At 41.8% G+C, this 27,370-nt stretch overlaps 1 protein-coding gene across 1 annotated transcript; it reads left to right on the forward strand.

Annotated features, from left to right (window-relative positions):
* On the forward strand, window positions 1-26,828 carry PSMB7 (proteasome 20S subunit beta 7). The gene is made up of 8 exons (XM_064469012.1): window positions 1-159; window positions 266-359; window positions 710-807; window positions 1,113-1,253; window positions 2,499-2,614; window positions 10,418-10,476; window positions 24,508-24,659; window positions 26,646-26,828. Exons 1-8 carry the CDS (start codon window positions 98-100, stop codon window positions 26,755-26,757), a joined length of 834 nt encoding a protein of 277 aa, XP_064325082.1. The 5' UTR covers window positions 1-97; the 3' UTR covers window positions 26,758-26,828.
* Window positions 26,829-27,370: the final 542 nt, after the last annotated feature.

A 27,370-nucleotide genomic window follows, 5' to 3' on the forward strand; every position in this document is an offset into this window, starting at 1 on the left:
AGACGGGGGCCTGGCCCAAGCCCCGCCCCGGAGCGCGCGCCGGCAGCTGACCCGGAAGCACTCAGGAGGCGCCTCCCGTCCCTGCCGGAGCGGTAAGATGGCGGCGGTCTCCGTGCTGCAGGCGCCGAGCGGCGGCTTCAGCTTCGACAACTGTTCCCGGTGAGGCGCGGGGGGAACGCGGGGGCTGGGCCCGGGCGGCAGCGGGGCGCGGGGGGCGCGGCCGGGGCGGCCCCCGCCCGGCCCCACTTCCCGCCCTGTGTTGCAGGAACTCGCTGCTGGAGGCCGAGCTCGGGCAGAAGGGACAGCGGCTGCCCGCCGCCCGCAAGACGGGCACCACCATCGCCGGCGTCGTCTTCAAGGTGAGGCGGGCGCCGGACGCGTCCCTCTGGCGCTTGGCGGCGGAGAGGAGGCCGGGGCGGACGGCTCCCCCGCCCCTGGGCCGAGCCGAGTCGGGCTGGGGGCTTGGTCGCCCCTCGCTCCTGGGCTGGGCCCCGGGGAAGGGCCTCGCCGGGAAGCGGCGGCCCGGCCCGGCCCGGCCCGGCCCGGCTCGGCGCGGCGGGTGGCGGCGGCTCCGGGGTGCTGAGTCACGCCCGGGGCCCTGCGCGCCGGCTCCGGCGATGACCCAGGCCCTGCAGCCGGTCTCCCCGTCGGTGCCGGGAAGGTCCCCTTTGGAGGTGGAGGCTTTGGGAATAATTCTCCCTTTCTGTAGGATGGCATTGTCCTCGGAGCAGATACGAGAGCAACTGAAGGAATGGTTGTTGCTGACAAGAACTGTTCAAAAATACACTTTATTTCCCCTAACATCTAGTAAGTACTGGAATTATTTATTGGGTAATGGTATTGGTAATAGTATTGGGACTTCTGGCCATGTCCTTTGCTAACAGCAAGTATTAAGATGTACTTTAAAATTGTAATTTATTAGCAAGACTTGGGGATTTTTTGGTGTTTCATTTACACTTAAATAGGCTATCTTGTTTCAAGTATTGATTGTATGAGAACTTAATTTCCTCAATTTTACAATGAGAACATTTCTACTTGTGGAGTGAAGCAAGGAGTTCTTTGTTTTCCCTGTCCTCCCCACCTTTTCTTAACTTGTGCATAATATTTTTCAGTTGCTGCGGTGCCGGAACAGCTGCAGATACTGATATGACAACTCAGCTGATCTCTTCCAATCTGGAGCTCCATTCACTATCCACTGGACGACTTCCAAGAGTTGTCACAGCTAATCGAATGCTAAAGCAAATGCTTTTCAGGTAACTCATTTCTTGTTTATTAGCAATGCTGTTAAAACCACCAGATAATATCTAAGCTCCTGTGAAGGAGCATCCTTCCTCGGCTTACGTAACCTTTGTAATAAGACTTCTAGAAAGATTTAATAATTGCTTTTTGCTTCATAGGCTTTTGAACTGATAAGGAGTGGAAATCAAGTCTATGGTGTTTTAGAGAATTGATGCCATACTGGTACAGTGTTGCTAGTGTTTATATGGCAAAAACAGGAGGCCAGTAGTTTAATGAACTGTTGATCACACCTGTGAAAACTGAGGTGTATCTGTGGCAAGTCGGCTGGACCAGTAATGATCTTGTAATGTGCAAGCTTGTAAAATTGAGACTTAAAATGCATTTTGAGGTAGTGGGTTCTATTACATTTTCAAAAGAATAAAGTGTTTAACCATTTGAAGCCCACAGCTGTTAATATTGAACTCTGCTGGTTATATAGTGAGATAGACAAGTAAAATGGTTGGAAGTTGTACTGCAGTTATCTTAAGACTGTATTTGATCGCTTTACTGATTGCAGGCTGTTAATATATGGCAGCTGAACTTCCTAACTAGCAGCATGACATAGAACATGCCCTTAGACTGAGCGCATACTCTCTAAACTTAAGTATTCTAGCACTGGCTTTTGTAGAAGTAAAAAATGCTGTTGAAAGAAAAGAAAAGAACGAAACGCATGTATTAGATTAGTGTTCAAGCTATTGGAAAGCCTCCAGGAAGGTGAAATAAAGCGATGAAAAGAAAATGCTTTGTGCAACCGAGTGACCTAGAGAAATTAGTCATTCAGCTCAGTGGCCTAATGCTGTATTGATGGACAGTTTGCCTTTTCTTAAGTGTGTCACAAAACAATAAATTAAAAAATTAAAGCAGCCGAGAACGTCTCATGGGGAAAATGAAGGAATACACTTTCTTTGAAGTATCTATTTAGACAAGTAATTGCAAATACAGGAATTTCATTTAAGGCTTGAAAACTAATCTGAATTCTCTCCCTGTTAGCACAAATGTATCATCCAGCCTGCTTGCTTATTCTGCTTGACACTGAAATACACCATGTTTTAGTAAATTTCTTAATTTAAAATGTTGGTTACTGATAGTAAAAGTGGTCTTTCTATTAGAGATGTGTACCTGGTATAATTATGGAAAAGTTCTCAAATGCATGTGTTGTGTTGAAAAGAACGACAGGTTTATTGTGGACCTTCAGATTCACATATAAACTTTGCTCCTAGGTATCAAGGCTACATTGGTGCTGCCCTGGTTTTAGGGGGAGTAGATGTCACGGGGCCTCACCTTTACAGCATATATCCCCACGGATCGACTGACAAACTGCCTTACGTTACCATGGGTAAGTGATACTCCCTCAGTGTTGTAACACAGTTGCCTGGTAAAAAGTGTGAACGTCTCAGATTATTATTTAAAATATGTTTTAACTTAAATTCCATTGTTTGCTGTGAGCTGTACAGACCTCAGACTTGAAAGATAAAGTTGAACCCATATTTGTAAGGCAGGTGTGCTGTTCTGTTTTAACACTTGAAAAACATGGGCTATTATATGACTTAATCTAAGCTACCAAAAATCTGGTAATAGGAAAGTTGCTGTGTGTGTTCCCCAGCATACCTTAAAGCAAGATGTTGTGGGACTCCCAAAAACTTGCTATAAAAAAAAATCCTTAGAAATTGGTTTGCAGATAGTCCTTAACTCTTGGTTCATATAAAGTCTTACTTGGGGAGTTACATTCTGCCTGAAGTTTTTTCTGTGGCTTCATTAGGGGAAACATGGACCTTGCTTCTCCTTTGGGACTGTTGTACTTCTGTATTTCTTACTATGTAGCAGCTGTATTTTACTCGAGAAGGTGCTTAATTGTAGTGAAGCAACACCTGATTTAATTACTACATACAGTAATTGGTCTTTACTGTCTGGAGCTTCTCAGTAAAGAAGTTTTAATTCTGTCTATTGTTGGGGTCAGCTTGGTGTTAGTAGCCCACCATCAGGTTAAGTGTTAGTACCCCAACTCTTCTGTCTAGGTAACATTTTCTGTAATAACAATTTGAGCTTATACGTATGTACAATTCTGTGTACATCTCGTTCAGTTTCCGTTTAGGGAATATGATAACATTGAGAGCTGAAACAACAGATTTTTTGCATGTTTTTTCTGGCATTTAGGTACTACCCTGTCAAGACCAGTGACAAAAGCACTGTTTAGGATGTATTGTGAAATATAAGGGTGGTAGATATATTCTTACTTGTTGTCTTTTCAACTATAAACAAGGGTATAGGATAACTTGGAAGTAAGTACTTTGTGGTAGCAGAATTCAAATCATAAGCAGCTATTCTGGAGTGCCTTGTGTTTCTCACTTTAAAAGGAGAAATGTTGCTCCATTATTTCCTGGTTCTACAGAAGAAAGTGAAGAATACCTACAGGAGAGAATTAAACTTTTGAACTCAGTGCTGCTTTGCAGTAGCAATAATTTCAAGTTGTGAAATGGCTCTTGAGCATATACCCATTTACCTGTGATCTTGCTAAACATCCCAATTTGAGGCCTCCTATGAGTATCTTTAGGAAGTCACTGTGTTACAGACTACAAAATCTTCATTCATCTCTAGTCTTGATTTGTGAATTTAACTTGTCATTCCTCCTATGTCTTCTAACTATCTTTGTCCATGTCCTCTAGATAAAATTGCTTCTGTAGACATCTTGTTCTGTCCCTTAATTATTGAGGGATGCTTGGAGAGTCCCTGTGGTAAGAATCCTGAAGTAATAAGCTATGAGAAGTGTTGAGACTTGCGGGAGAGCCTTAGTGATCACAATCCTCTTATTTTTTTTTTTGAGAAGGGAAATAACACATGCATTGCTGAAGGGAAGGACACGCACATCTTGAAATATTACAGAACTTGCCCGGTCTTTGACAAAGGGGGTGTTTTCAATAGTAGTGTCAAGCTTGTTTGATTAGTTCTGGATTCTTTTGTGATTTTTATAGACAATAATCTGGGACTAAAGGGTAAAAAATGGTAAGAGATCTCACTGAGACACTGGTAAGAGATTAAACTAGTCCCTTCTTTTTATCTGTGGCTTTTAAGGTTAATGCCCTACTGAGATAATCATATATCTGCGAAAAGTAAAATTCCAAACATAGCCAGGGTTGCAATTACCTTTGCTCTCTGATCGCTCAAGAAGAGACTATCATTTCAGGCTTGTGTTTTGTTTTGAATACTTGGATGACTGAAAGCTTGGTTTTGGTAGAGATATAGAAGTGTAATGGAGAGTCCAAAAAAATATATCGGGAAAGAAAATTGATCTGAAACTGAAGGGTGTCAGATCAGTAAATTGGATTCAGCCGATGTCTGATGCAGTTTTTCTGCCAATGCTGTGATGGGAATATGTAACTTTAATTTTAGATAATCTCTTTCTGTTCATGGCTGGCATCTCTATATAAAACACCTACTTACTGTATGCTTGGAAATGTTAAAGGTTTGGTTTTTTCCCCTCTGGATCTTTGCACTACTGAAACAGGGCAGCTGTTGAACTGAATCATCTGGTTAACTGTAACAAGAACTGTGATTAACTTGCAGTTTCTGCAGAGGTGGTATTGGACCAATAGATGGTGCCATTACCTTAGCAACTGGCAAATGATGTACTTGGCAAATAAAATCCATGTAGTGGTCATGTGATGTCATTGTTTAGCCTTTGATATAAAAAAGTAAACGTCTGATTATTATAATTGCCTTATACCCAATATTGTAGTTAGCTGTAAAACTATAACTCTATATTGATAGCTGCTATTAGTTGATTGCCTGAATAAAGTCAGTTTGTTACGTACACGTTTACTTTTGTGTGTATGATTTAAAAGCTTTAAAATGCAGCATTTCTGAAAATCTTGGCTACTCCTCTTTCCCTCCTCGAAAACAGCACAGTAGCAGAATAAGCTCAAGCAAGTAGGAAGTGGAATACCAATGGGTTAAGTTTATTGTAGCTTAAACTTTGATTTGCTGTGAGCTGCACCGGGTCTGTCTGGTGATTATATGTTACTTTTGTCCATGCTGTCAAACAAAGCCCTTCTCAGCATAAATGTCCTTTACCTTCCTACACCCAGTACACTGATGCTTCCTGCAGTGACTAGGATTTATTTTAGTAAAAAGATTTGCTTATGCATATAAATGGAAGAGAGAACTGAGACAGCAGAGAAGGTAACAAAGGTCAAATTGGAGATAGTAGTTGGAATTCTATTTTGATCTTAGACTACTGTATTACTTGGTTTTTTTTTCCCCCCAGATGTTCTAAGGGCAGTTTATTAAATCAGAGTAGGTATTTTTGGCTGGTTAATTTCTGAAAATTCAGTATTAAATAGGACAGGTTGTTGAGGTGTTGGGTTTTGTTTGTTTTATTTAGCTGGAGTGTGTTTGTGGATGGACAGAGCGGTGTCCTCCCTTCCAAGGGAGATTTAAAAGATACTCGGTGCTTACTCAGGAGTGAAAACATCAAATTAAACTGTTTGTGCTGACAAAGGACAAAATTGGATTTCAGCAAACGATGCAAGATTGTCTGTTTGCTTGGCTTGTCTAGGAAAGCTTCTGGCCAAGATGTATAATGAAATGCATGCATAAAATTAAAGCACTTGAAGTCTGTAGTTCAGCTTTCGGAAACAGTAAGTATGTTCCAGTTGTCTCTAGTGGCTAAGGCTAGTCCCCTGGTACCAGTGTTGCTTCATATTCATAAATCAGCTCTTCATGCATTGGCAATGTCGTCCTGCAGAGCAAGCACTAGCGCTGCTGAGACTCAGCCCCTCAGCCAGGAACTGGGGTGAAAAATGATCCCAATCGATGGGGCTGTGGAGATCACCGAATTTTTACCTGGAATGAACAGCAAATTGAATAACAATGAGTGCGTGTGAATAAATGCCCTGTCAGGGAGCTCTGACACTGATGGATTAGGAAGTGCTAAATGTTACTCTCTCAAGGCTCTGCGCATCCTCCAGCGTGGCAGGCTGAGGTAGCAAACAGGTCCTTGGGTGATGAAAATGGACTGTGCTTAGCAATAAGAAGTTGTCATCAGTGAGTGTTCTGCTAAAAAGATCCAGTTCATCTCTTTTAGAAAAGCTACTGCAGTTGCAAAACACAGTGGAAATTATTGTTGGCTGGAGTTTTTGCTATGTATCAATAATTTTCTTTCATTTTAAATCTATACTGAAGTGGTACAACTCCTCCAGTAAAGACCGAATGGGATTTTAAAAGTGAGTTTATTATAGTTTAGTTTAGAAATTTTTTTAAGTAACTTGGTCGTTTCATAAGTTTTCACAACTGATGTTTCTTAAAGAAAAGATAAAATCTCTTAGGGTCTCAACTTCCCTGGTTCATGCTCATTATCAGACTGAAAAGCATTTGCCTCGGAATACAGCTCTGCATCTCAGTTTCTTTAGTTCTTTATAATTGGTTTGGCAATTGATACTTTTATATATTTAGGTGCTAGATTAATACTTCCTGAATGTTTTTTTTTTTCTGAAGTGTAGCTTACTGAAAAGATCTGCAAAACAAATTCTTAGGAATTGATATGGCATTTTTTCTTGATGATTTTGTTTCCAAGGTGGTTGAAGTGTAACCATTCATAGCAGTTAGTGGTTTTTAAAACTCTAGCTGAAAGGTTCCCCCCCGCCAGTGTTATATAATACAAATACATGGTGACTTTACCAGTTATACTTTGTTTTAATTACCCTTATTGCTCATGCACAGAACAGTTGTAACCTTCAAACATTTTTTAAAAAATTTCCAACAAAGAAAAGTTCCTATTTCTGCATTGGTTGTGTGTTGTCAAGATTTCAAACCAAAGTTATCTATCTGAGATAAATATCTGGTTTGGTATTTGCATCTGAGGTCAGTTAAAGACACTATTTAATGATGCATTATCTCGCAGCTTTCCTGATTGTTTTAATAGATTTGAGGTTGAGCTGCTGCATCTTAGCACTGTTGAATCCTAAGTGGTAGCAACTTAAATCAGTTATTGTGTGTTTGAGGTGGGAGCATCTATCCCTAATTAATGGATGATGTTTTGCAGTGTTTGGATTTTACCCTTCTCCAGGCGTTATGTTTGGGAATTGTTAGCTTGTTTCTACATAGAGGCAAAGCGTGCTTGTTAAAAATGAATTATTGGTGGGCACTGAATACATGGACAAGAGAACAGCTGTTTCCCCACATACAAACACATTCTCCATAGACCCTTAATATCTGAGTTTTCTGTGCTTTTATAGGTACTGCAATAAGAAAACCATACTTCCAATGTTTACTTAAGTTCGCAGATTTTATTGCCAGCTCTCCTGTTACAATGCGTAGCTTTCACAAGTCGGTTGGTCTACTTGGAACATTGTGGGGTTGTTTGGATCGCATGTGGAATTTGACAAGTAGAGGGAAGTCGGTGTAATTGGATAGTGAAGTTCACAACTGTGCTCGTGAGCAACTGTCCACTGCTGGGATTGCTGTATTTCTGTATTTCTGCAGGGATGGCCAAGTGGGGTGGTTTCAGCCCACCAGCAGTGCAAATAGGGGGAGTGAGGGGTTTTCTTAGTTAATGTGCTATGGCGAATATATGCACATCATTAGTGTCTTCCAAAACAGTTTATATTGCTGTTGTCAAACAGCAGATGATTTGTTTTGATGCAGGAACTCAGAAGTATACAGCTATTTGTGTTTCTAAAAACACAGTGATTACATCTGGTACTAGTAAGAGTAAAGAATTTTCATTGTGCTATTTAAGATTACAAAAATATGTTCTTTCCGAGAATGCTTAGCTGTGCTGTGAGCCTTTTGCCGAGGCACTTTTTTAAAATGCGAGCTTATAAACCTTACATTTAGGATTTATAAGCAGTAGAGGAGAAAACCCTGAGTTTAGTAAGCTTTTCCAGCTTTACTTCCTGTTGTTAGAACCTCGTTGGGATTGTGCATTTTAGATGTAAATGTCTATATGTAGGTTTAAATTAAGACTTTCAACAACTCTGAAAACTCACATTATAGAACTGTCTGTGTGTATTTATAGCTGATATTAAATTTGGCATTTATTTGCATCTTGGTAATATAGCTAGATAAATAATTAACAGTACAATTCTTTGTTTAAGGATTTCATGTAGTGTAACATAGGGTTCCTTCCCCTCTTCCCCTGCCTTTGTCCTTTTTCTTTCATACAAGTCTGCACAGTTCTTGCCCTTAGGTTCTTTTGGGAACTTTTTTTAAAAAGGACCTGGCAGAATGAATCCAGTCTGAGCCATGTGTGAGGTTATTGCAATATTTGCATGATTGATAGTGTTTTTGTCAGTAAAAGTTTTGAGAAATTAAGACTTCTTCTTAGCTCAGTAGCTTTAATGTAGTATTTTCTGTCAAACATTACGTTTTATACTTTCATTCTTGCATGTTTTTTAGTCTTTATACTCTAATTTCTTTCAGAGAACCCTTATCCAAGGGTAAGATTTTCTAGGTTTGAGGCTTCCCATGCTACTTATGGTAGGCCACATTTGAGTGTCATAAGAATGTGGTCTTGGTCTGAGACTGTATCTTGGCTTTTTCTCCCCCTCATTAGAAATGTTCCTATGCCATTCCACAGTGAGAATTATTTTATGGTTCAAGTCCTGTATTTGCTTTGGAACACACCTTATCTTGACCTTTTTTGAAGGATGAGTAAAATTGCTTTTATTTGTGATTTGTTCTGTGATATCAGCTGTTTGTATCAGCGGTTCATTTCTGCTATTAGTTGCTTAAAAAAAAATCTTCTTTATTCCCAGTTTCAGCATTTAAAAAATGGAGTCATGTATTGCTCCAAGGTATAAATGAATAGTCATTGCCTGTAATACAAGTACACACTTAGAGTGTCCTACTGCTTTTAGATGTGATGTATTTGGTACTGTAAAGGTAATGATCCTCAACCACAGCAATATTCTGTAACAGGAATATCTGTCATATTCATTGGGATTACCATGTTCATTGATTTGTGTCTGTAAATCTGCTGTTTCTACCCTTTAAATTTGATCTATAATTGGACCTCCTTAAATGGTTCAGATAAGGTAGTCTGTATTTTCTCCACAGTGTCACTGTCAGCTTCTCCTTTTTCATTATACATTCAGCAGACTTGATAAAATCAGCAGGACACCTCATTTGAAACTGTTTAATCGCTGCCTTTTTCTTTCACTAAACCATTGAGGTGGTCAAGCGATATACACAAATCATTTTAAATAGAAAATATGGCTTTCTCTGTGACCCAGCTAAACAGATAGCGGTATGCAAAACAAGTTAAAAAGTAATAACTGCCAGAAAATCTTCTAATTGGAGTAAAAAATTGCAGGTAACTTTATTCACTCCCCAAAAGTAGCGCGCTCTGAAATATGGTTAGGGCCACAGACAGACACGATATCTTCCTGAAGGCTCACTCTTTGTGAACAGAGCAAGTTTGCCGTTTCAAATAGTATCATACTGCTTTTCGTGTTCATTTACGGGAAGCACAAAACCGCTGCAGTTACAGTGCTTTGGGTAGAGATGGCTTCTGTTCCGTTGCTACACTTGCGCTGCATCCTTTAAGAGAAGTAACGTTAAACTCGTGTTTTCATATCTATCACTTTGTCTGTTCAGCTGTTATTGTTCAGTGTAAAAATAATTGCACAACGTAAATGCATAATAAACTTTTAAAGTAGGTATGGGAAATAACCTGGTGGCAGCAGCCATTACCCTATTCACTACCCGTTGCTAGTTTACTCATCCCCGTGTGTGAAGGTGACTGTGCCAGGGCAGCTCGTTAAAGCAATCTATTCATTCCGAGTGTCTCGGTATTAAGTGACATACCCTCTAACGTGGCCAGGCATGTAAGCGGGACAGGAGACGTGGGGTAGGAATTACAAACTGTGGCATTCAGTTAACTCTCTTTTTCTAACCTCATTTTCATATCTTAGTGTTCAAAATAGTAAAAAGAAAAAGGCTGTCGGAAGGGGGACCGTGACAAGCCTGTGTACATGATTAAATGAGGAGCTGGACTCAGAGGGTAGGCACTCTAGAGTGTATGTAGTAAGCTAAGGTAGGCTTCGGTCTGGTGTGTGCTGGTGCTGTTTGTTATCTTGTTCTTTAAAAAAATACTCTATCTAAAGACACTGGCTAAATAAGTGTCCTAATTTTGTTACCATAGGTTCTGGATCATTAGCCGCTATGGCGGTATTTGAAGATAAATACAAACCGGACATGGAGGTAAGAATTTTTTTTTAAAGTTAAGAATTTTTTTTAAAGCTGAGCATTTCTTCCTTTAGTAATTCTTGTGATCTTAAGAATTTAAGAGGTTTGAAGCTTTAAAAAAGTTAAATCTGCTCTAGTTTCCCTGCACTTAAAATGTACTAATGTCAGCTTACTGCAAAGCTGTAAAAGTTGATGGGTAAAATAAATTTAAAGAAATACAGCTTCTTGCAAATTCCTGTAGGGAAACACTTGTGTGATTTGAATGTAAGTGAAAGCTTTAAAAACGTACAACTTGCTGATTACAGTTGACTTCAGGAATTGGACGGCCCTTGCATAGTCAGTACTGCTGTTTTTCCCTCAGTAGTCAGTCCTTCTTTCTCTGTCTTGAAAAGAGAACACGTGGTGATGAAAGCAACAAAAAATGTTCAAGTAGCGTGTGGAACCAATTACATTTCCAGTTCAGAATGTTCAGAACTAGTAACTGCACTCTTCGTATTTAATTAAAAGCTGATTATCAGAAGATTTATAAGGTTGTGAGTTGTTTTGCTGATGAACTTGATAACATAGAAAAATGTTTGGTTGCTCATTATAGAGAATCATTCAGGAGAGCTGAAAGCTGGAGTGTCATGATTAAGGTCAGAATAAGTTATTCAGTTATTTTTTAATGAATGTATGCAGCGCATTATTGTTGTATTATCTATAGTATTCCTTAAACTTAGTTCAGTGCCTGGTAAACTGAAGAGTGAAAAATCCAGTTATCTGCAAACGGACTATTGATGAAAATAAAACCAAAACGATTAAAGGGCTTTCTGTGACCATACTCCGTGAAATGCCTCAGTAGTGTCAAGCCCTCATTTAAACCATGTTAATCTCTTCAGACTTTCTGTGAATGCCCCTTCTCATTCCAATTGATTAATAATTTCACAGTAAAGAAAAAACTGAGAATTGAACCCGATACTAAGTTGGGATCATTTCAGCCTAAAATGCAGATGGAACAAATCTTACAGCAATTTACTATCACTGAATAACATGGAAAAGGCAAAAGTTGATTTACTTCAGAAAAGGTCTTCAGATGATCCTCATCTTTGTACTGCAGCTTCCGTGGGTCATTTCTTCCCCTTCAAATGTTGGTGTGACTGCAGTATATTTCCAGGTGATGATCCTGTAAGTCCACTGAGTTCCTCTCTAAATCTTAAGTTTAATTAATTTACTTTAAAGTGATGTCATACCCTGTTACATCTTCTGAGTTAGTAACATGCAGTTTTCCAATTATTCCTGGAACTGGCTGCTTTTTCTGTCAGTATGTCACGTAGTTGTAGGTGTGCAAACTCATGTAAATGCAGCAAGATCAGGATTCTTGTTCTGCAACGTTTTGGGCAGTATCTGAGGACACTGGGCTTCTGGCCTCCAGTAATTTATAAATGCTATCAGAAACATTGGAATATATTTTTTAGTAGGCACTCTAGTTTCTTCTGTAACTAGCATTACACTAGGTGGCTGATGGAAAGAACCACTAGATAGAGGTAGACTCTATTTTTTTTCCTCTCCCCTCATGCTGCTGTAAGAATGACAGTCTCTTTCCAGCTTCTTGTGTGACTGTGCACTTGGCATGTGTGCTATTCATACTGAAAGATGGAATACAAATCCTTGGAATCGACAGCCGCGGCATCACAGTCCGCTTTCAAAGCTACAAATGTCAAAGAGCTGTGCTATAAAATGCAAAATTTCATCATATTCTCAGCTAGATTTCAAGCTTGTGTTTTAAGTCGTTCTTTGCAAGAGCAACCAAAAAAGGTACCAAAAATTGGTAGATCTCCAACCTTTCCTATTTAGAAAGGTCATCCTAATTAAATTGTCTTCATACACAACCATAAATGGCAGCAGATAGTCACTGTTGTAATAAGCATGTAGAAATGCAGCCTACCAGTTTCTTGAAATAGATACTTAGATCTTTGTGGCTTGGGTGCACCTTAACTCTTCTTTTGTTTTTACACAATTGTTATCTAGTAACAATTTAGTAATGGTGTGAACTAAACCAGCAAGGTTTAAGGTGACAAAGCTCAACTATACTCTTAAACACTTCATCTTCTGTTGTGGTTCCCAGCTTAAAATATTTACCTTTTAAAGTCAGATGTGGTTTGTTTTTTTTCCCAGTAAAGTAACAAAATAACAAATGATCTTTCTATTGAAATGAAAACAAACTAAATCCGAAGAACACTGTATTCTACATAAAATTTGCTATGAAATGGCAATGGTGATAAACTCAAAATTCCTGGAGGTTAATTCAATAAAATGGGTAGAGGATTAATATTTTTCTGTCAAGATCAATACTGCTTTCTTTTGCACCAATTGTCAGAATATCTTGCTAGGGCTACTGGAGAGTAGTGGTGTGCTTCAAGACCATCACATCACAGAAAAATGATTCAAAGGCAAACTGTCCTGCACCCTCTGGTATCGACTTGCAAATTAGCATCTGGAATGTAATTAAACAAGCTTAATGAAAGTAGCAGCTGAATACTACTGGAAAAGACAATCAGCTTTTTTGCCTCTGATATATATTCTGTACTATTGAAGCTGATCACCAAACGCATCGTGTGAGCACAGTTAAAAAAATTAGCATTTATTTGAAGAATAGGAACTGTTTTTCATTCTGTTATGCTTTTGGCATGCACTGGTGTCCCATGAGAGCCATGCCACAGCAGATAGTGCACAATATTTATAAATCCATGACAGGCAATAATAGCAACTTGAAAAATTCTTTTGCTAGAATTTCAAGTTGAGAGCTGCCAAAAGCTGAGAGGATCAAATCTGCAGTGGCAGCTGCTGTGCCCTACAGTTAGAATCGCAGACTTTGAAGATGCTCAACTAAAAAAAAAAAGAAAAAAAAGACTGCAGGCTTAGCCAATTTTTGCAGGTTTCTAGAGCTCTGGCTCTCTGCCTTTTGAAGATGAGTTGCTGAAGCTTCTACCACTGCCTGAGGCATGCTAACACCAGCAGGATGTGTTTTTTTTCCATAGACTTAGTGTGTCTTCAGATTTAAGTAGCACATGCTTTATCAATGCCAACTGTGATGGTCCTTTCCCTGGTTGCAATGCCGGGAGATGATCTTTACCCAACATCCTTCAGAGAAACTGCTAAGATAGATGGTGACGTACATGAGTGCCACTTCTGCAGTCTGATTTATGGAGGCATGTTTCATTATGAAGCAAGTGCTGGCCTCTAGAGGAACCATTATAGATTGCTGAAGATGTGAACACTTTCAGCCCTGAAGGCCTGTAGATGCTTCAAAAATGTAATGCCAAGCACCTAACTACTGTGGAACAATATTAATCTGTCATGTGGGCAGCTATAGATCTACTTTAAAAAACATAAGTGGAAGAACAGCACATCTAATAGTGTTTTGAGCTTGGATCTTTCATTGCAGCCAATTCTTCTTTCGACAGAGTTTCAATAGAGTAGCCACACGATTTTTAAACCTTTCAGTCAGATTTTGCAAATACATTCATGCCTTCTGGTGTTAAACAAGAGTAAAGAAATACTCTGAGTCAGTGGATATGGAAACCATCACGATCTGGGAAAAAAGTCTACAGTATTAAATGCTGGAATTCTGGGTTTATCTACACTGTGGTGGTTGAATTCCTAGGGAGGATGGGGGGCAGTATTATATATTTTATTCCCATTATTTGGCTTCTGTTGTTTGAAAAGTAGAAGCTTTTTGTCTGTAGAAGAATTACTTGATGTACATCGAGGCTGTGCTGTAGCCCTCAGTTTCAGTTCAAGCTTCAGTTTAAGCAAGGGAATGTGCTGCTTTTAACTTTGTTTCTCTTCTGTATTTCACCAAAACAGCCAGGTCTAATAAAAGGAGGATCCAAAAGGCAGAGAATCGGTAGAAGCCACAGAAAGCAGAACTATTGCAGGGAAAGGGAAGTTAATCTTTGTGATGAGTTCAGGGGCATGAAATAGGTGGAAAAAAATGGAAGGAGGTAGCCTGGCAGATACTTAATAGCCATTTCTAAAATAGATAACCCCAAAAATGTGAGGTTATTTTAACAGTCACTTATTATACCACTTTTAGTGTGGCGGGAAATCAAGCGGTGCTGAATGAAAACAAAAAGACTGTGGAGGGGTAGGAACAGATTAAAAAGACGATGGGGGCTGTTCTGACTATATTCCACTTGGAGCATCGGCACTTACCCTCCTGCAGCAGCTATGCTGTCTGAAAAACTGCGTCTTGCTCTCCTACCAGAGACTTGCGCTCCTTCACCTGTTGGCCAGGTTTGCTGTGGTGATCGTTCACAGTGATTACTTTTGCTAACTTGCTGGTTTTGACAGACATGGGTTCGGGAGCAGCCTTACCAGCAATTGTTACTTTATGGGTGGACTTGGGTAATCCTCTGTGAAAGGAGAGGAGATGGGCAGACAGGAGGAGTTGGAGGTGGTAACCTTTTTCAGCTGATAGTTGCAGCTGTCAGAGTAGGTGTGTTCACAAAGAATTATAGGAAGGAAGATAACTGGAAGCTGCAAAATGTGTGGACTCAGGCTGGTCCACAGTTTTGTTTCTGGCTTTGCCACTCATTTTTGAGGTCCTTCAGAGCAGCCCCATATCCGCAGAGTGAAGAAGCTGAGGCATAAAGAACGCTGTTCTTTGGATGCTCGATGTGTGCTGAGGGTCTTTGCTTATCGAAGTGGAGAGTAGCCTAAATTCAGCTTTCACTGTGTGCCTCTTATTGCAGCAAAAAATACATCAGGCATAGTACAAAATGTTACAAAAACATGTCACTTTCTTCCGTTTTTAACAGGTGACGTACAAATCATTCAAATGTTTCTGTGCTCGTATTTCCTACTGTCCCCTCAATATGATGGTGGTATTTTTGTTTATTAACTACTGACAATAATACTGAGATATTTTTGGAAACTGCCAAAACTCTCTAATCTTCAACAATAGTTGTCTCATCAGTCTTACTTAGCCTGCATCTGTGTGGTTCGAGGCTCAAGAGCGATGACAAGCTGCATATGAATTCTGTATTCATTAGTGATGGTGATCAAAATGCCTGTGTCCCCGCCACAGGGCTCAGGTGTGGAAGTCTGCAGGCTAATCCCACCAGCTGACATTCGGAGGTTTAATGACTCTGTAGGAAGGTGACCACTTGCTGGGAGGTTTGTCGGCTGAACTCAGACAGCAGACAATAGAGATCAAGCCAGACTATCAGAGTTAAGCTGGAGAGCCTGCCTGAGATACTTGAACCCCTGTTGGTGTCAAACACAGAGATTAAGTAAATGGGGAGGGAAAAAAAAATCTGATTCTGTGAACAAAAATAAGAACTTAGTATTTATGTGCTCTGTGTATCTGTTTATTTCATTACCCGGTGACAATAACTGAGACTGTTAGTGGCATATCTTCACTGCCTTTTCTGACAGAGCTCATGGCGATACAGATTTCATGTTTTCCTTACATACCTGTGCTATTGTCTCCTTCAGAGGCTTGAATTTCCATGAGTAAATATCAGGTGTTAGTGCAGACAGTCATCCAGAAAAATAAAGGCTTATCATCCTGTCTCTTATTTTTAGATTAGATTAAGATTATTCAGTAGGAACCTGGTTTCTGCTGGACGCATTGGACACTTGGTCCCATTCTCATCTTCTTTCACAGAATTGTGCCTTGGATTGATTTCCTCTGCGGAACTCATGTTAAACAGGAAATATGAGGCTGATTTAAAATGTGCTGGCTAGACGTGCTCTGGCGTGGCTAGGATTACTGGAGGAGTGTTTGGAGGTGTGCTTTTTGAGTACAGCAAGGCGCAATTTCTGTGCAGAAATTGGGTGGGAAACTGCCAACAGTATCGTTTTGAGCTACCAGCGATACCCAGTAGCATCATCTTCTGGTTTTCTATTTACAGGCTGTATCAAGGGAAATAAATGTTACCTTAGTTTAAATTGGGCCTTGCTGCGTGACAAAGAGCAACGATTTCTTCACCTTTATAAAAGTAACGCTTAAACTTTATATGTAATAATGTAGGCAAGCTAGTTGGAAGCAGGGCTCCGTGTTAAGGTACCATTTCACTGCCCAGGGTGGATGTAGGACAGGTAATTATTTCTGATGCACTACTCAGGAGCAGGTGTTCCACTTCCAGTTGTTTCAGTTTGTGCATCTCCCATAACTGCAAGACACGGGCAAAGCGTACTGGAAAAAGCCTCGGGTGGCACGAAGCGCCAGCGCTGCTCCCGCGCCGAGGGCTGCGGCGGCACGGCGCGGTTTGGGCCCGAGCAGGGAAGAGCGACAGGGTGCGAGGCGGCGGGTGGGAGCCAGCCGGGGCTGCGAGGGGAGGCTCCCCCGCTCCGGCCAGTGAGCTGTATGGAGCGCTGTGGTGTGTTAGGGAGGAAGGATCACCAGAGGGGCCAGGACTTCTTGTTCCGAGTAAAATGTTGATCTTCATTCCCTTCCATCCTTTTTTCAGAGGTGAGTTAGTCATATGAAGAGAGATTTTCTTTATTTGAAGCCACACCTGTTATTGCTGGGCGTTCATTTTTTGGTATGCAGGAATATGTACTAATTTTGTCATCTTTTGGATGGTTTACGTTTCTGGCTACTCCCTGGTGGCCAAGGTGCAGTAGGTTGCAGCACGGTAATGCCGCTGTACAGCAAATTGAGGATTTTGCACTGTCAGAGCAGAACTTGTAGCCTGGCAGAATTCACAGCTCTGTTACTGTTGAGTGAGTTAATTTTATTTTGAGAATCAGCTCCCTTAAAAACCCACGAACTTCACCCAGCCGTATGAAGTGATGGATTAAATGAATTTTCGTATTTCTTCTCTATTCAGACTATGGCAATAGCATTAAAAGAAATCCCGCAATTGTGAGAGGAGCTTGTAATTTAATTCTGTACCATTGGAAATACGTATTGTACTGGTCCTCACGTAAGGAATGACATATAGGAATTAATGTTATTGAATAGTAGTTCCGAAGCGCATAAGTTTCTTGCCTTGGCAGGTAATTTGGCATAAATTGTTAATGTAAATCCAGGTTAGTGGGGAAGACATTATTTTACTAAAAAAGATAAACTGCTGATTAATTCAGTATAGAACTCAATTACAAATTGAAAGTGTCTCTGCGGGACGCCAGTACCCTAAAGACAGCAGATGTTGAATTGATACTCCAGCATATTTCACACTGGTATGAAATATTAACATGGTTTATTGTACTTGTGTGGTGTACGATATCGGAAAGGGGGAGGCGGTGAGGAGTCTGGGCTTGCAGGCATCCACCATCGGAACATGGAGAAACTGTAATCCCTGAGAAAAAATAATTAGGGACTAAGATGCATTTTATTTGAAAAGGTCTTAGCAGAAAACTGTTAGAAAAATAAACATTTACTAACGTATTATTCACAACAAAAGCGACATCAAATGCGGCACAGAACTACCTGATCTGTGATCTATTAAGGAACGAATGCAGGCGCGTTTGTGTGGAGACTCGAATTGCTGCGTCCCAAAGAGACCCAGCGAGACTGCTGGGGCGTCGCTACGCGCTCGGCGCGATTTCCTGCCCGTGCCGTGTTTGTGCTGAAGATGGCTACTTCCTCACAAGGCTCATTTCTCTGTATTTTTGTGTAATGTAGGCAGCACGCTAACCCTGGTGTGTTCATATCCAGGAAGTTGGGTTTTTGTCTTCTAATGTACCGCAGCGGTGACGGCGGCACAGGCAGCCTTTGCATTTGAGAAGGTACCAAGTGGGGAACAGGCTGGGCGTACAGCGGCGCAAGGAGATACAGGAATGTAAGCAACTGAAACTGCTCTGTGCTGCTTCCCCCCCCCCCTTTCTTTTAAATAGAAGTCCGGCTTTGAAAGCTTCAGGGAAGTTAGGATTTAGACAAATGTGTTTAAAGTTACCATTCCAAACAGAGGCATGTTCCACAGCATTTGAACAGGATGTATTCTGGAGAGAAAACTCTGATCATATTTAACGGTCCGTGAGTCTGTGACACTGTTTGTGCAAATACTGAGTCATCCACTTGCCTTCCTGCAAGTGAACGAAAGTAATGTTTCGGAATTTGAAGCATTTCAGTTTCTTATTAAATAAGGCTGTGGAAACAGAACTGGAAAATAGCATGGTACGTGTTACCTAGATTTAAAAAAACTCAGTAGTTTAACACACAAAGTAATAGAGTTATTTCACTTCCCCCCCCTTCTCCTTTGCTTTAGAGACTACTCAATTTCTGTTTATCTTAATCGTAAGTGTTCTGTAGAACTAAATAAACCTGTATATGATACTGGAGGGTGTATTTTTCTTTAGATTTAAGCTTTTTCTTTAGAGCATACACAATTCCAAAGTAGCATATGGTTGAAATTCAGCAGAACAGAGGCATTGCCATCTTTATACCTATTACAGGACATAGTTTGAGTTCCAGATATCTTTAGATATCTTAATTTTTCTATTGTGTGCTGGGAATATTCTGAAAATTTCTACCCATTCTTCTTTATGCACAAACTGGTGGTTGTTCCCTGGACCCAGCTTTGTGTTTTACAGCTCCGGGTCTCCCAGATGCTGCTAATCTTACCGATTCTGATTTTCACAGCCCTTGCCTTTGGTGTGGTCGTTGCTTTAATTCTTTCTACTTGTAACTTCTATCTTGTAAACGTTTCTTTGTGCTGTGGTCACTGGGCATGTCAGTTCAATCCTGTTTGTGTGATTGGCAATCCTGATCCCACATATTCATTACATGTATCTATTTTCAATTCCTGCTTCGCATTGCTTGGACTGTTACATCTCAGCGTTCTGCTCCTACCTTTTGTGACCTCAGAGCACAAACAAAAGATGGTGGGGGAAGAGCTAGAAAGACTGGCTACCTTTAAATTTCATTCACCTGATCAGAGATGAAAGAAAAGCAGAATATTTTGATTGTAGCATATGTCTATTAAAAAAATAATGAAACAAGGCATGCCATTCGCCTGCTCACGAGGTACTACCTGAAATGCGTCCTTTTTTCGGTGAAGACTTGTAAACCGGAGTGCTTTAAGTGACGTGTGCCAGCCCCTTTCCAGCTTCAAAGGGTAGCCGAAACACATTCATTCTCACTAATGGAGTCTTTTCAACCTCCCCTTACAAGAAAACCACAAAGTACTTTGCTTCTCAGTTTTGTTACCTCTTTGGACTTAGCCAGCAGATTTGAGCATTGCTTCCAGTCAGATATTGATCTCTACCACAGCTTCTCCCGACAGGCGGGCTTACACGTCCTCTCGCATGTTGTAGTCTGCTGATTGCTCTTCCAAAGTCTAATTATGCTTCTGTAGGTGCTGATGTCCTTCAAGAGGTATCACTTTCCTAGCCCCAAATTCCCAACACTCCTTTATAGATTTATTTTTCTGATTACCACCGTGTCTTTCCTGAAGCTTCTGATTCCCCCCCCTTCCCTTCCCACGCGAGTCTTGTGGATTTTTGCTTTAAGTAGGATCTACTTCTTTAATTATAGAACTTGAACAAATGTCATTCTGTTTTAACACAGTTGTGATAAATATTTGAAGTTTATTTTTACAGAAATTACTACACACTGTCATATTAATCCTATACTAATATTCATTATATTGGTATATGAATGAATGCAATATATTTCAAATTCTTGGTAAGACTTCTTACTGGAGACCTGCGTTGTCTCTCGTATATCCAACAGGGTACTGGTGACCTGCAGAAGGTATTTCACTTTCGTAAGAATTTAAAAAAAAAAAAAAATCCTCTCTACAGTTTTTAGATCTGGAAAAGACATCTCCTGTGTAACTTCGCAAGCAAGATCAAAACTGTTGAGGAAATGCTATTCACAAGCCACTCCAGCCGCTCCCTTTACTGCTGGAGTTATCGTGATAAACTGTGTTTAAAAGCTATTAGAAAAGGTAGTATCAATATGACGTAGAAATATCCCCATCTTCGGCAGGCAAGTCTTGCCTCTTTTTTACTTCGGTAGCATCTGAAATCTGGAAACGGTGTAAGTGAGAAGAACTTGATCCAAGTCATATACAAGAGTAATGTGTAAAAGTTCCTCATTGGTGCTGTTTGGGACTTGCACCATAGCAGCTGTAGAGAGGTAATCTATCAGTTCTTGAGTGTCTACAAAATGCAACTCTCCAGATAACAGGTTTAAAGTAAAGATTTAATACAGTCTCTATCTACTATGATGTTGCAGTGACAGTTTAAAACTCATTCTCTAAATCTCAGCAGACTTTATAGCTAGCAGTGGGCCCATATAAAGCTTAATGGCATTACAACACATAAATCATCTTTTAAAGACGCTACCAGTAGCTCCAATATTAAATGCAGACAATTGTCTGTGTTATAAATAATTTATCAAACACCATTTCAGATTAGCCTTCCATGCTGAGTTATTTATTTTAGCCTTTACTGTACTATTCCTAAGACACATTTTGAAAGATCCATTACTGGTCACTTTAATGAACTTGGGGGTCTGGTTTTTCCCCCCTCAAGCACCGCAGTACATCTGCGGTGACCATTACACGGCTGATCTGGACCTCTTTGCGCCTTTTACAAGTGCTGCCCATTTGTCATGTAGTGGTAAATGGAGTTGCACATTGGAGTCCTGGGACACATTGTGTGATGCGGTGATGGAGACAAACAGATAGCTCTATAAAGCGCTGCTTGTCACAGCTGACTTGTATTACAGTACATCACTCTTGCTGTAATCTCATTTACGAAGCAGTGTGGACCCGAGAGAATGATATTCCCAGTTAGCTTGGTCTTTGCAACCGTAAAGTAGGAAGCGCTCCTTTTATATACCCTGAACTTTTAGGGTTTTTTAAGATTAATTATTACAGTGACTCATTCGTGCCCCTGTACTTCAGCCTGTGTCAGCGCTTTTCATGATAAGCCCCTATTTTGTGACTGTAAAAGAGCGGTCCCCGTGTGCAGGATCTCTAGCCAGAAATGTGGTGGGGCCTTTTCCTTGTGGCTGTTCTGGTCCGCTTTCTAAATTATGAAGAGGGGAGGAGGAAGAGGGAGTAAACAGCGCTGGAGCAGGGTTTTCCAAAACTGAAATTATTCCAGCCCAGCCTAGATCATGAACCTGGATCAGCTGAAGGAGGTGAGGGTACATTTTAGACTTTCTCAGCGTAGCGGATGCCCCAGTGCAGTTACAGCTGAGCACTGCTGACTGTACTGCACGTCCGTAGAACTATTTTGATCTAGGTTGATAGAGTTCGTGTTGAAAAGTAAATAAAATTTAAATTACTGAGAGGACTGAGATTTACATTGTCTAAAAAAGATTAAATGAAAAGGGAGAGTGGAACAAACCCCCAGTGATCTGCTCTAGGTTTCCTACGCGGCGGTACTTTTCATACTCTCACACTCGCATAATGGCTTAGAGTTATTCTGGTTTTGCTACCACTTAATTTTAAAAACATACCTACGCGTACTTCTTTGCTTAGAATATTTAACTATAGCACTAAAATACCCTTAGCATGCAACAAATTGTTGAAATGAGTCTTCTGTCAGTTGAATGAAGAAATATTTGTTTATCAGAATGGTTTTTGTTTGTTTTTAACTAAAAACACCGAAGAAAGGAACAGGAATTATTTTTACAGCATGGCTGGTTTGTTCTGGTCAGTGTGGTAGAAAGCGTGATTCAATTTTTTCTTTTTTTAAGAGTAATACTAAAAACTGGGGCTGAAGGAAGAAGTTTTGCTATTCCTATGGTTTACTGAAAAAGACGCCCCCCTCCTGGTCAGTACCTTAATTAAGCTGTTGTTGCTAATAACAGTATTCCTGTTCCCTCTTTTCTAGAGGGCCATCGGAGAATGCAAAGTATGCACCGGCAGCAGTCGCGGCTGTAGCTGAGCTAATTTTGGGCTCCTCTTCAGCTGCACTTGTACGCTGGGGCGCGTGCAGCTGCCGTCCGCATCGGAGATGTTCTAGTGCGGGCCGCAGCTCCTCATGTCGTTATTTTCGTGCGGCGGGATACCGGCAGAGACACCGGGGCCGTTAAAATGAAGCGGATTTCAAACGGCATTTATCAGAATCACCATTGACTATTTGCTCTTTTGTTCTTGACGTCTAGTGGCACGAGATCATTCAAAGGTGTGAAACGTCAGCGAAGCGATGACGAGCGGTCGTGGTCACTTAGTGTTCGGTTGTGATCATGCTGGGGAGCTGAGCAGCAGCGGCCATGAGTGACTTGCGGATAAAACAGCATCCAACTTTGTGTTCATTGATGAGTTTCAGTCTTATTCTTTAAGAGAGCAGGCATGCTCGTTCCTTATACACCTTTGAGAAAAAATAAGGGGTCTCCTGTGCTCTGGGCTGTACTTAAGAGGCTACTGAAAAGATTAACATGTGTGTGTGTATGGACGAGGTCTGGTTTCCTTGGGTTCCAACACCTCCCCCAGCTGACCGGAGCACTAGCACTAACTCCGTACGGGCTTCAGTGGAGCCGAGGGCGCAGGACACGTCCTCGCTGGTTTGTCTCTCACAAGCGACGTGGTGCCACGGGCAGAGGTGCAGGGTGGAGGACCGGCCCCCACGCGGAGGTGCGGGGCTCCGGCACGCGGTACCGCGTCCCTTCTCCTAAGGACGGGCACATGTAGGTACTGAGAACAGCTGCCTGTACCTGCATGTTACAAGACTCTTAGAACTTCTGTGATGCCTTAGTTTTTTGCAACATTACTCCATGCTCCCTGTCTTCAGTTACTGTGCAAAACTAAGGATTTACTGGCCGTGTCTGGTAGCGCTGGAGCTGAGCTGGGGTTTTTCAATAAGCTGTCTTTGAAATAAAACCCAGCCCTGCCTGGGATCTGTAGAGGGAGCCAGCGCAGCTCTAATAACTTCCTCTTTTCTGGTAAAGGCTGTCAGGCAGATCAAAACTTGTATTACTTGAACACATGAATTTTATTGGGGGGGATTAGGGTGATTGCAGATCTGTTACAATATTCTAATGGAGAGTTTGATGAATATGAAATCTTTCCTTGTAGGAAAGACTCGTATCTGGATGTTGTGTGTAACACAGACGCTACTGCACTGTTTCAGGGTATTTACTTCTAAATAGTAGGTGTCCTGCAGTTGGGTGCAGCAGGCATGTTGCAGCAGCGGCATGTTTGCCCTTTTTTTAGAAGAAAGCAGAGAAACAAAACCTGTAAGAAAGTGAACGTTAGAACTTTTGCAGAATTAGTGGAGGGTTTCAGGAGCAGTAGAAATGGTGGACTTTATTTCCTGTTCTCCTAGTTGTACAAAGTAATTTAGAAATACACACGCTTTTGCGGTATATAAATACAATCTGCACAGATGACCTACGTGAAATGTTCTGCTTCAGTTACCTACGGAACATGCTGAAGCATGCAGCAGGAAAGAAACTAGCAAATTTTTCACTTTTTCACTTAAATGCAAGAACTTAACTACAAAGTGCAGTGTTTCGACAGAGGTGCCTAGTTTGGCTAGTATTTTCAGCAGGCTTCTTTAAATTCTCTGCACTTGTGGCTAATATTTTTAATTCCAGTCCTGAACACTACACTTGGGTACAGTTAGGCTGCTTTGCATCACCGTTACTATTAAGATGAGCCAAATAAATTTTGCAGACCAAGTTATGTTACAGAATCAGAGAAGTTTGGTACTAGAGAGAGTGCGTAAATAGTCCCGGCCTAGGGAAGTCTTGTAACTAAACTAGCGTGAATCCTTGATTTGTATGCAGCTCTTACACAGAGGGCACGACAGGGAACTTGTAACATCTACCTGCTCAACAGCCTGGAAGATAAAAATTGTAAGATTTATTTTATCCGTTCGTTAAGGCAGAAGTCTTAATTGTGCCTCCTTGGCTGTCTTTACTGAGCCGGATCCGTGCTGGGGGGTGGTGGATCCTGAAGAGGATCAAAGGTTGTCGCTGAAGACAGCCCCACTGCTCAGCAGACTGTTGCTAATGCTCTGCAGTACTCTGGTGATTAAAAAGGCGCTGGTATCTCACTTATCGTTCCGAGAGCTCACAGCTTCCACTGCCACGCGGACAAACACTTCTGTGAGATGCCAACACCTGTGCAGTGACAGCTTTTTTACCTTTTCCAGGAAGAGGAAGCCAAGCAGCTTGTGAGAGATGCCATTGCAGCTGGCATATACAACGATCTGGGCTCCGGCAATAACATAGATATTTGTGTCATAAGCAAGAGCAAGCTGGATTTTCTCCGTCCATACGATGTGGCCAACAGGAAGGGGGAAAGGTTGGTATTCCTGCGGCTGTACGTCACCCATGCTCTTCCCAGCAATTCCTGTCTTCTGTAATACTAAACTTTGTCAGAGTAAGCTTCAGAGCTGTGTATTGAACTTGAACTAAACAAGAAAACACATTAGTGGCTGTACCTGCAGTTGAACAGGGTGGGTGAAGGAAACACAAGTTTCTTACCTGCCACCACTTCACCACACCAAGAGGCTGCTCTCGAGGGTCAGGCACTTTGAGAAAATAATGAAGTTTCATATCTGTGACCGAGCAGATACTTGGGGTTCTTTTGCTTCAGGTAGTAACGTAGTCTTGTTCTGCTGTGGCCTTGCTGAAATGTGTGTGGTGTGAGGGACGCGGGGCAGCTCTGTCCCCCCCGCGCTGTGCCGGACCGTAGCGGGGGGAGGTGGCAGAGCCTGTCGCTGGCCACCGCATGCAAGCTCACGGCAGGGACACAACCAAAAACCAGGAGAGAAACGCCACAGCTCTGCCCTGTGACTGCGAGGTTGTGTGTGATGCTATTTCTAGAGCCCCTCTCTAGCCTGTGGCTGGAAAACAGGCCCTGCGCAAGTGTTTTAAGACAACACATTGTTTTGAGTCTCCTCAGAATTGCCCAGAAACACGGTGTTGTGCTGAACGGCCAGGGGACAGTTAACAGCTCCAGCCAGCAGTCACAAGATTTTTTTTTTTCTTTTTACTTAGACTAAACTTGAGTCCCATTCCATGTATAAATAAACTAAAACAAAAAATGGTTGTGAACATTCAGGCTTTTCTAATCCAACAGGCCTCTCTTAACCCTTTCCACCATTCAGAAACTTGTGTTTTTATTTTCCAGCTCTCCCATTTGACAAGCCACAGCAACAATGCTGATTTCTGTACATCCCCCCCCGGGTTTACAGGTCTCAGCGTCCCTGTCCCGAAAGCACAGGGCGGGGAGGCTGGCACAGCCTGTGAGCCTGTTCTGTAGAGCCTTCACAGGGTGGTTATTCCCTCGCTTGGTTCCTTAAGGCAGGACTTCTGCAGCTCTCAAATGTTGTGTCAAAACATCCAGCTCTGGGAGCGTGGGCGCACTTACGTACATACTGTGTGGTCTTGTAACACCGATTATGGTCAGGATACAGCGGTGATGAAAGTCTGAAGTGAGCAAAATGTGAGCGTTAGCGGAGCTGGCAAATTTTACTTCCACGCACTCAAGTTGCTCAGTGACCTGCGTTGCCTAATGGCTGAGCTCACAGGCCCCAGGGTGGCTACGGCGTTTTGCAATATGTACTTTTATGTTAAGTGTAACAAGTTGTGCAACTTTTCAATCCGATGCCAAAATAGTAGGGTTTGAAGAAATCGCTTTTTCCCTTCTTTCTAAGGCCACACCGAGCTGTGCTGCTCCAGTTAAAGGGCTTTTGGCTTTCTCACAGTGCAGCTTCATACGCACAACGCATCATCCTGCGTGGAAGCGGCCAAGGGTGGTCAGTGAGGAGAGAGGAGTTGTCGTACATTTTAAGTGAGATTTGGGATTCTGTGGTGTAGATGGGCGAAGGGAGTCAAACAACCCTAGTCAGATGCAGTTAAGATTTCAGAAGCATGGCTTGATTTGCTGTAAACATTGTTAGCTAATGTCAGCACAGAAACCCAACACCAGTACACTGGTGAAATTATTCCAGCGTTGCAAAAAAAAAACCCCCAACTAAACTCCTCATTCTCCAACCCCTACACTGAAGTGAGAGCCCACTTACTTTGATAAAGTAGCTTTTCCACTTAGGAAACTTTTTTTTTTTAAAATAAAAAAACCAACACAAAAAACTACCCTTGTGTTTCCTAAAAATCCTGGTTTATCTGGAATGTTACCAGCTGTTGCAGTAAGTGCGGGTCCCTTACTTTCTCTGGAAGTTTCCTGTAAAAGCCCAAAGTAAGCTGAGCAGGTCTGAAGTTTTAAATGCGAGTCTCCCTATGCAATACTATCTTCTAGCTTAATTTTCACTTATTTCTTTAACAGGTATGGTAGGTACAAGTGTGAAAAAGGAACTACTGCTGTTCTCACAGAAAACGTAGCACTCCTGGAAATTGAGGTGGTGGATGAAACTGTACAAACCATGGACACTTCCTGAGGCACCACGTGCGGCCCCTCTGGGAAAGATGCAGCTGGTGCAGAATAAAGTGGTTCTAACCATTGTCCTAATTAGTGTGTTTATGTGGTGCCCGTTTCTTCTGCTGCTTTTCCATTCTTACGCTGCTGAAAGTGTGAGGCTTGTGCAGAACCGAACTGTTGTTGTGGGCTGGGAAAGTAAGTTGGACTTGACCCTGAAAGAGCTGTATGCTCGTGGGAAAGAGCCAGGCTGCTGGCGTCGTGAGCCCCGTACCAGCGTACGGGGCAGGACCACCACTGCTGTTGTGCTACCGCGCTCTGGGAACAAGAGCGGCAAGGGTAAAACCATTCTGTGTAAGCCCACTTTGACAGGTCTTAATTTAACATGTTCTTTTCTTGATGGGTATTTCCAGCTCAAGAAATGGTATGAAAATAGTGGGCAGTGGAGGTTCTGAGCTGCTGCCCCATGACATACGGCGCCTGCTGCTACTGCCGTTACTGCGGGAAGTAACGCTGTTCTGGCGACATGGTCGTGTTTATTCGTCCCTGTTTTTTTGTAGATGGAAACAGGATACAGAGTCGCTCCAGCCTCTGCTCCTACACGCATTTTCATTTCGAAAGGGTGTGACCGAAGA

This window comes from Phalacrocorax carbo, chromosome 18 (assembly GCF_963921805.1).
Source record: "Phalacrocorax carbo chromosome 18, bPhaCar2.1, whole genome shotgun sequence".
NCBI classification, from domain to species: domain Eukaryota; kingdom Metazoa; phylum Chordata; class Aves; order Suliformes; family Phalacrocoracidae; genus Phalacrocorax; species Phalacrocorax carbo.